Genomic DNA, 10,249 nt, shown 5'->3' on the forward strand with positions numbered 1-10,249 from the left:
AACAGCAAAAACACACTATAACACTTGTGTCACTTATATGAGGAATAAGTAGTGCCTCCTATAACTTGGGAACTGCTTCAAGGAAGAGGGCCACCAGTGAGGTGAATGAAACACCAAATTGATAGCCTTTGAGTCTGTAAAAGATTCTGACAGTACAGCAACTGTGAAATATCTCAGGAGAATATTCACAATATTTTCATGGGTTGATCAAGAGGTAAGCACAAATGACCAGTCTTTTATCCAAGTCATAATGAATATTTCTGGGAGAAGAATTAGGACAAAACAAAGCTGATTATAGTTAAAATCACCAAAGTAAAATGTGCTCTAATCTAAACATTGTTGGAGGAATTAATATTTTGTGACAAAAATATAGGCTTGTAAAATTAGACTTGGTAAAATAATGGCCACAAAAGTAAATTCACAATGGTAGAAGCTATAGTTGGTTTAAAAAAAAAAAAGATATCAACATGAAGCATTTTTTGCAGTAAAATTTCTATGCAAAAATGGAACCCAATAAAAATAATTTCAATAAAATAAAAATGGAACAAACTAGCAACAGCTTAACAGCATAACTCTACCTTCTAGAAAATTTAAGTAAGAAAGTAAATGGGCTTAATAGAGATTTCTCCAGAAATAAAGCATCAGAATTTATGAACGGTGATAAAAATTTTTCCGAAGATTTATATTTGATCACAGATAGTGGGGGATAGGATTTAAGTTCCAATCTGGGACCTAAGACTAAAGGTTTTTCCACCAATGCCTCTACCACCTTTAAAAAAATGAAGGTATAAAGTGAGATCACAGCAGCTGATTTTGGACAAAATGAGATACTGTTTCATTATTTAATCCAATAAGATAATGTTAAATATTTTAAATGAGGTAAGATCCAAGTTAATCTCATTAAACATTTCTTGGAAAAGTTACAACATTCTACGGAAGTAGGAGGAAGGAATGTATTGTTTATATTTTACTCCCAATATCTCAATCAGAACAGGGCATATGTGTATAATCTAAAACATGTTGCATTATTAACAAGTTTTTAAGCAAGGCTGTGTAAAGTCCAGGAGTCCCTTCTTGCCCTGTGTGGGTCCAGGGCTCTCTGTTCTCTTTTTTCAATTATCCAATGCTGCTGGCTTGTTTTATATCTTTTAAAAATTCCTCAATTTCTGGCACACTGATGGCAACTTTCAAATATGTGTAATTCTTCTGTTATTTTAATAGGGTTTTGGGAAGGAGCATGAATTAGATCCATCAACTTGTACTATAAACATTAGGCAGATAATAGCTTGATTAAATGGTGATTACAGGAAAATAAAGATCTACTATAAACATTTAAAAGAAGCAAACTCATATGAAAGAAATTCATCACTGAAGTATGACTAACAGCAGAGGAATGAAATTAACTCCAAGCTATTAGGAAATGTACAACAGAAGACTTTAGCAGATAATAGTACATAATCAGGAAGAAATTTTAATTCCTTAAGAAATTTGGGATTAAAACGAGTGTCACCAAGAAACCATTGCATTCTGTGCCTCTCACAAAGCAGGCACTTAGTGATTATTTATTAACGGAATGGATAACAGTCAGAAATACTCTGGGATCTAGTCCAAGCTCAAACATCAAATTCCGTCATGAAATCTGATTTATAAAACTAGAAGCTGTCTAAAAGCTAGAGCTCATCTAACCCAAACGCCTTTTCAATAGGACCACAACTTGCAGCTCGAGCTATCTCTTATTTTGAGTCCTTCAACATCTCTTTTTAAATTTTCAGTATCTCACTCGTTTTACATGAAATCTGATAACAATGTTCTATTACGGGTGAATCTGCGGTTAACCTTGATGCTGGAAAGTAACAGTTTATGTTGGATGAGTAGTGAATGCTGATTAATTTTTCTGGAACCATCAAAGGAAAGACTAAACCTTGCTTCCTCCCACCCCCCACCCCCAGGGCCATTTATTTTTTTTCCCAGAAAATAAATGATTACGGGGACTTCCCAGGTGGCACAGTGGTTAAGAATTCACCTGCCAACACAAGGGACACGGGTTTGATCCCTGGGCAGGAAAGATCCCGCATGCCGTGGAGCAACTAGGCCCGTGGGCCACAACTACTGAGCCCAAGTGCCACAACTATCGAACCTCACACACCTAGAGCCTGCGCTCCCCAACAGAAGCCACCACACTGAGAACTGGCAGACCACAAGGAAGAGTAGCTCCTGCTCCTCGCAGCTAGAGCCGCAGCGACGAAGACCCAATAAATAAATAAATAAATAAATTTATAAAAAAAGAAAATGAATGACTACAACTTTTGCAGAGAGGGTCTTTGTAGCTTCCAGAAGGCTTCCTTCAAACTTTACGTACAAAGAACCTGGGGATCTTGTTAAACTCATTACGAATAGACGGGTCTGAGAGGGTCCCGAGAGAACAATTCTGGTAGCCCTCAGGGACACTGCCGGTCGGAACACCACGCTTTGCGTAGCAAAGGTATAAACTCTGAACCATCTTGGGTCACCTAATCCTCCTCCTTAACCCTAGAAATTTGATCCAAGTGTGCTTGTTATTTTGTAACGAAAGAAACTTTCCACAGAACTTCAGGCGTGTTCACTTCCCTCGCTTTCCAATGGGAAAAAAATCGCGGCTCCACCTTCCACCCTACGACGTCCTAAGACTGCTTAGGGGACCGAAGCAGGCGTCTGTGAATCCAGGCCAGGTCACCGCAGCGCCTCCCGGCCACGGGTAGGAGCCAGCGCCGAAGACCCCTGGGATGCCCGACAGCCCTCGGCCGCGGCCGCGGGCCTTTTCCACAAACGCGCGAGCCCGCCTCCCGCGCGCGGCCGCCCATTGGCCCGGGCGGCGCCGGGCGTGACGTCAGGCCCCGCCCCGCCGCTTCTCCGGCCCCGCCCCGCGGAGTGGCCCGGCGGTTTGGTCTGGAGCAGCTGAAACCGGTTTGAGCGGAGCCTCTTCCTGCTGCCCGCACGGAGGCCAGCCGCCTGGGGGAGCGCTGGCGAGGCGCGGCGACGGGCGCCCGGCACTTCGGCCCGCGGCACCGGCTCCCGGGCGCGGCGTCGGCGGCGGCGCGGACCCGCGTACCCGGCAGGTGAGGCGGGAGGCCGGGGGCGCCGGGCGCTGGGTGCGGGCCCGTGGCGGCCGCTCACGTGGGGGCCGAGCTGTCAGGGCGGCCGGGCCAGGGGCCGCGGCGGGGAGGCAGGGGCAGGGTCCCCAGCCTGGGCGGGCTCTGCCCGTCGGGCATACAGCGGCCTGGACGTTGGCTCCGGGTAGCACACGTTTATTGCATTCATCGTCTGCTGCCCGCGGTTCCGCTGGGCTGCTGGTGCTTAGTTCCTCTCCCCAAATGTAGCGTTTTCGATACGCCAGCATGCAAGAGCACAGGACCACCTTGAGCTTTGGAAGAACCAAGTTAAGGAGCCAGGAAACGTAAATGCAGAAGAATTCGCTAACCACCACTCTCTGGCTTTATCCATACTTAATTCATAGTGTGTTGACAGCTCATTTTCTGAAATTGCCTAACCAGGTAGTCTAGAGCGTGCTTGTATAATTCAGTTATTCCAAGAAACCGAAGTGCTTTCCTCTCTTAGGAAAAGGTTCCAGGAATAGACATCAGGGCCCTTGATACAATTTTAAGACAGCTGCCCCTTCTTCTAAAGCTCTACTTTTTCCGCAGCTCTTCCAATTATCTTGATAACGTATGGAAGAAAGCCTCCATCAGTTAGATGCTTCATTGGCCCCCTCTTATCCCATGAATTCAGTCACGAATCGTAGAGAAGTCTTTCACCGTTGAGGCAGCTGTCTATGGTATGTAACACATAGAGGAACTGGTAGAACCAAGCAGGATGTTTGGACGTGATGTTTTTTTCATAGTCTTGTTTTGCCCTTCCTATTTCTGCCCAGTTCCTATCCACTACCTCCCGCCTTTCATGTGTCTTGTTACATTTCTGACAGTTGAGACTTAGCTAAGAAATAAATAAGCTATCAGTCCCTTTTCCAATTCCTAACATTCTGGATACAATTAACACAAGACAAAACAAACCGGTAAAACTGCACATGATTCACTCGGTTCTCGACTTTACTGGGGAGAACCAATATTCTAGACAAATAAGATTAGGAAAGTTGGACGCAAATAATGACCACAAAGGAAATCTCAGTAGCAGAGGGAGTAAAATTTGATATGTACAAAGAGTAAGTTGATGAATCAAATCTTTGTGTATAACTTGACCAGGAAAAAATAAATGAAATGCATATGAAAGTAATATCAAGATAAAGTGACATGGAAAAAAATTGGCATAGTTTTATGGCATTGTTTAGAAAGGTGATTAAAGAATTAACCGGCTTAAGGAAATCTCCAGGACTGCTTTCTTAATAAAAATCCATTCATGTCTGTGTACATTTGATCAAAATATTGGCTGAAAATATACTGGGGTCAGAATAGCGGGGTCATAATGATCCTCCCCTAGGATGCCCCAGGATGAGCAGAAATCAACAGAGGAAAATACAGGCAATTTGTGCATTTCTTTCCTATAGCCAGTTATGAGGATCAGAGCTGTCGGAGCCTAGGAGAGAGCAAGGAGAATTGGAAACAGCTTTTTTTCTTTGAAGAAGTATTTGAAGGAAAACAGTGAAATGTTTTTTTGGCTAGAAAAAAACACATTTTAGCTGAATATGTTTGTGATTTAAGTTTAGCTCTAAACTAAATGTTCCTGTACCTTTGTTTGCTTAAATCTCCCTTTTGTTCCCCAAGCTAACAAACCAGTAAAGGAATGTATTGGGATAGTTTATATGACAGAAAGAATAGAGTAAAACTTATTTTGCCAGGTAGTGTAAACTCTGAAATATTGTTAAAATGTAAATTACAATGTCATTTTGCAAAATATGTGAGTCCTTAAAAAAGTGTTAAAGTAGTGTTAAATGCTACTCAAAGTCTCAAATGAGAATGCTATTTAATACTTATCTTCAAAAAGCACAAAATGGAGATTATGTTTAAAAACAAAACTAAACCAAAAACCTGTCTCAAGAAGCATAGTTTGTATGTGAGGTTATAGGTGAGTTGGTTAAATCACATGTGCAGTCAGCTTATGAAGGTAAAAATGACTAGCATTTTTCATCTTATTCTTGTTGTGTGTATTTCTAGAAGACCTCCCTCGTCCAAGTTGAGATTTTCTTTGCTTGTTTGGAAGAAGAAGAAGTGTTGGTTGTGTAAATTTTCATTCCACAGCAGCACAGTATTTTGCTTTGGTGGCAGCAGTGTGTCAAAATTGTGTGCTTCAATCCTGCACCAGAATTTTGGCCTCTGTCCACGGTCAAGTAAACTGCTGTAGGAGCAGCTCTGCAGGCTCTTATTTGGTATGATATTAAATTTGGGCAGTGGGGGGAATGGAAATTAAACATATTATATGACTTTTGGCAATCCAAGTTGGAGACAATGCTTTGTGGACACCTGGGGAGGTTGGGGGAGTGGGGTGGGGGTGGTAATTTTGTGCTTGTTTATGTAGCTTTGGTATAGTGTCTACTGTATACTGTAGCTGTTTCCAGTCAAGTTACTGTAGCCACTTTTACAAGCAACCTTAAGAATGAGAGGCTCAGTTTTAATTAATTTCCTTTTCATTAAATGTACATGTTTTTCCTATTTAACTCAGTAGAAATTGAGATAATTTTGTACTAGGTGTTGATTTCAATACATAGGAATAACTACATCTGATTTCTAAAATTGGTTAAAATAGTTACTTAAAATTGGTCAACAAATAATTGAGTACCAACTTTTGATTATGTAGATGAGATTGTTCTCAGTAACTGTGGCAGTGAACGCTGGGTGAAAGTACAGGTTATGTGTTGAAATTGAGGTTAGCAATTTGCTGGATGATGGGGCTTTTTGCTGTGTCTCAAAATTAATTCAGTAACTTAAAAAGCCAAGCTTTTTTAAAAGCTAGCCTTAAGGTTTATTCTTGATATGATTGATATAGGTAAATTAAGTGTAAGGTATAGATAAATTAAATGCAAGATATAGATAAATTAAATGGAAGATTGCAATACTTTAGTGAATCATTTTATTAGGAAAGGAAATAGTCCTACTATTATCTTAGGGTTATACTCAGATTCATATCAAATGTCATGTTGAAAGACAACTATTAAGTTATTTGGGTTATATAGGTTAATGGTGTGGTAACAATCTAGAGCTAATTTTAGATTTAGAACATTCTTTGGCTGTGCTAGAACTGGATGTATATGCTTTAAATAGATCATGTTTACTCTTAGACACAAAATAGATTAAGGTATCAAGGACAGCTTTTTTCCTCCAGTGTGGAATTTTGGGTTTTCTAACAGAAATGGTAGAGTTGCCAAATGTGAAATTCTTTAGCCAAGTGACTTGAAACCACATTGACTGGTGGTCTTACTTAGTATATATAATGTATTTACATTTTACAATTGATGTAGGTCGGATGATGCATAGTTTATAGCTAACATTGGCCTGGACTCTTGATCCTCATTGTACCCCGCTGTGGTTAGATATTAGAGATTCCTCATCCTCAGCCCTCTGGATATTTGGAGCTGGACAGTTATTTGTGGAGAGCTGTTCTGTGCATTGTATGGTGTTGAGCGGCAGTCCTGGCTTCTACCCACTAGATGCCAGGAGCATCACCCATAGTTGTGGCAACCAAAAATGTCTCCTGACATCGCCAGGTATCCCTTAGAGGACACAGCTGCCTCCAGTGGCAACTGCTGCTCCAGGTCTATCTGTCTTGATTTGGAAGTGTGGTTAACTGTGGGTGTAAGTGTTCATTAAATGACCATTGTAGAGCTGTGCACGTGGTCAGAGAGAGGGGAAGGGAGCATAGCAAAATGGAAGAATAAATAGCTAGGAAAGATAGTTTAGGATTTTTTTTTTTTAAATAAAATATTGTGTAGATGCAGGTAAACAATTTAAGCTAGTAAACTAATGGAAATGACATAAAAACATGACTGGAATTATTTTAGGAACATTGACAGATTGGGGGTACAAAAGTTTTTTTGGAGGTGTTGGAGAAGTTGCGAAAAGATGTGGCCTTGTGCGAATTATGTGTTCTTTTTACATTTAAATTCTATAGATTGCGTGAGAATTGATGGACATTAAATTTTTTTTTTTTAACTTTCTATCTTGGGACTTCCCTGGTGGTTCATTGGTTAGGTTAGGACTCTGTGCTTCCACTGCAAGGGACGCGGGTTTCATCCCTGGTTGGGAAGTTCCTGCATGGCGGTTGGTGAGGCCATAAATAAATAAATAAATAAATAAAAATTTTTAAAAATCCTATCTTTTCTTAAGTGCTTAATTAAAGGATGGTAAGGTGAATAGGTAGGTTAGGCTGGGAAAAACAGCAAAGAAATGGAAAGTAAGCTGAGAGAAAATGTGGATCAGGAGTAAAGGGCCTCCAAGACGTAAAGGTTTAGATTTCTGTAGGTAATGGAAGTGATTCCAGGCCAGGGACATGAGGAATATTCTAATTGACATAAAATGTATTGTTGGGAAGTGACTGAGAAGCCAAAATATAATTAGGAGACTTAGGGTTTTTAATGAAGTTTAAACTTAGAAAGAAAAGCATGTATGTGAGAGCAATTAAAATTTATAGGTTAGGGACTTCCCTGGTGGCGCAGTGGTTAAATTAAGAATCTGCCTGTCGATGCAGGGGACATGGGTTCAGTCTCTGGTCCAGGAAGATCCAACATGCCAAGGAGCAACTAAGCCCTTGAGTCACAACTACTGAGCCTCTGCTCTAGAGCCTACAAGCCACAACTATTGAGCCTGCATGCCTTGACCCTGTGCTCCACAACATGAGAAGCCACAATGAGAAGCCCCTGCTCACCGTGACTAGAGAAAACTCATGTACAGCAATGAAGACCCAGTGCAGCCAATAAATAAATAAATAAAGTAAAAAAAAAAATCTACAGTTTGGTACTATTGGTTTGGCCAAAAAGTTCATTCGGTTAATGAATACATTGTTCAATAAAATTCTTGGTGAAAATGAAAAATGTATTATTTTAACTTAAAGCTGAACTGGCTGGCCAACCCAATAGGTTTCAGAGTTGAGACCAAATTCAAGTCTACAGAACTAGAGTCATGATGGTCCTACGATTAATAGAGAGAAACTTGAAAAGAGTGATTTTTCTCGGGGGTGGGGTTTTTGTTACTGTTTTTTTTTAAGCCATCAGTTAGGTCACTCAAAAGCAGATTCTCAGACTTGTTCGAGAACATAACTAGTTTGTTTCAGTGGGTGGTACTTAAGTTCTTTGGTTGTTTTCTTGTTATTAAAATTGGAACCTTCTTAACTAAAGTAGAAATGCTATCTTGAGCCAAGCTTTTTTCTGTCTGTAGTTGTTGTTGGTGTGTATGTTTGTGTGTTTCTCTCCACTACAAACATGAACCTGGTCAGGAAAGATAGGCTGAGTTCAGAACAGCTGCTTATTAGAAGAAAAGGTATGTGACAAGATAATCTTGAATTCTTAAAAAAAGTTTGGATACAACCTGTTTTGCAAATTTTTCTGGTCCATGCATTCTTCCAGAATAGGTTTGTAACACTAGGCCCTAAAATTTGCTAGGTACTTCCTAAATAATTCAGTCTCTATATATAAGGTCTCTGAAATCTTTGGCTTGCAGTTGAGATTCATTTTTGTTTTTGTGCTTTTAACTTATTTCTTCGTGGTAGCTATCTAGAGCTGGTATTCATGTATTATAAATGACATCTTTTTCTTTCTAGCACGACATCCTAAAATAAATTCATCAGAATGACACCTTCTCAGGTTACCTTTGAAATAAGCGGAACTCTTTTACCAGGTATTGTAAAGCTTTACTTTTAACCATTTTAAAAAAACTTAAATGAGCATTTTCTTATCTGGATTATATTAAAAATAGAGTTGTTACTAGAGTGGGCCTAATTATTAGATGAAAGTATCTTTAGGACATGCCTGGATAACAGAAATGTGCTTGGAGCATAGTAAACTCAAGGAAAAAAAGAATTCCCAAATAGTAAGTGTCTTTTTCTCATGTTTTCCGGGAAAGCTGTGAATTTTGCAAAGGGCAAAGATAATTGAGCTATGATTTTTTTTTTTTTTTGGCTACACCAAACAGCTTGTGGGATCTCAGTTCCTGAACCAGGGACTGAACCTGGGTCCTTGATAGTGCAAGCATGGAGTCCTAACCATTGGACCACCAGGGAATTCTCTGAGTTATGATTTTAAAGTCACATGAAAATGAGGGAAATTTTTTTAGTGTGAGAAGTTGGTGAAATATTTGGCTAAGATAAATTTGTTCCTTACTTGTACATCTATTTTTTTAAGCTTCATTGTATTTTTTGCTGTCTACTAAAGCAGTGTGAAATAATTTTAGTGTAAAACAGTATCATACCTTGGGACTTCTCTGGTGGTCCAGTGGTTAAGACTCCGACTCCATGCTTCCACTGCAGGGGACACAGGTTCGATCCCTGGTTGGGGAACTAAGATCCCACATGCTGCACAGTGTAGCCCAATAAAAACAAAAAAACAACAGTATCACACCTAGTTTATATACTTCCTTGTTTAATACACTCTGGCTATACTGGCCAGTTCCTCATATCTGTTGCATTCCTTTCCTCCTCTGGGGCTTCCTCAAATCATTTCCTTTGTTTAGATCTGTGCCCCCTCCCACCACCCCCCTAACTTTCCTTATCCCAGCTTCACACGTTCAGCTAGGTTAAATTAAGGTCCCTGTGAAATTCAAGGGATGTTTTCTGTAGTACCTCTTACCAATTTTGTGGAATTATTTGAGTAATTTTGCTTGTGGACAGATTGTAAGCGCCATGAAAAAAAATGTGACTGTGTCTTATTCATGCTGAATTCCTGTACCTAGCACAGTGCCTGGCTCAGAGCAAGGGTAGATATGTGTTCAAAGAGTGAGTGAATGATTCATTCTGTGTATGAAGCATCTTTGATCCAGCAGCAGCACCTGACAGTGTGTATTTGTCCAAGTTCAGATTCTTAGCCAGGATGGTCTTACACAGCACCACCTCTGGGCAAGATTCTGCAGATTGAAGATTGCTAGTCATTTGAGGGGGTTGAGTCCCTTGAGTCCAGTGCTCACCTCTCGTCCAGTGTGTAACCACCTCTCTCCTGTCTCGAGAAGATTGCAGACCTATATCATACTTTTGCGCATAGGCAGTTTAAGCTAGAAGGAGCTGGCCATGTCAGGCAAATGGGATGACCACAGAATTAGCCACCAAAGGGTCAGTTTGA

General features: G+C 40.4%; 1 protein-coding gene across 4 annotated transcripts in view; it reads left to right on the forward strand.

Moving 5' to 3' along the window:
* The first annotated feature begins 2,917 nt into the window (after positions 1 to 2,917).
* The window catches only part of GPCPD1 (glycerophosphocholine phosphodiesterase 1), a 58,962-nt gene continuing 51,630 nt past the window's right edge, over positions 2,918 to 10,249 (forward strand). Inside the window, exons 1-4 of one of the 4 annotated variants that reach the window (XM_057701385.1) lie at positions 2,918 to 3,095; positions 3,681 to 3,811; positions 5,145 to 5,356; positions 8,740 to 8,816. In XM_057701385.1, the coding sequence (XP_057557368.1) occupies positions 8,768 to 8,816 (49 nt within the window). In that variant the 5' untranslated portion in view covers positions 2,918 to 3,095; positions 3,681 to 3,811; positions 5,145 to 5,356; positions 8,740 to 8,767. The remainder of the gene's footprint in view (positions 3,096 to 3,680; positions 3,812 to 5,144; positions 5,357 to 8,739; positions 8,817 to 10,249) is intronic. The other 3 variants (XM_057701387.1, XM_057701386.1, XM_057701388.1) reach the window with 3 other exon arrangements.

The sequence above is a fragment of the Hippopotamus amphibius genome, chromosome 12 (genome assembly GCF_030028045.1).
Source record: "Hippopotamus amphibius kiboko isolate mHipAmp2 chromosome 12, mHipAmp2.hap2, whole genome shotgun sequence".
Taxonomy (NCBI): domain Eukaryota; kingdom Metazoa; phylum Chordata; class Mammalia; order Artiodactyla; family Hippopotamidae; genus Hippopotamus; species Hippopotamus amphibius.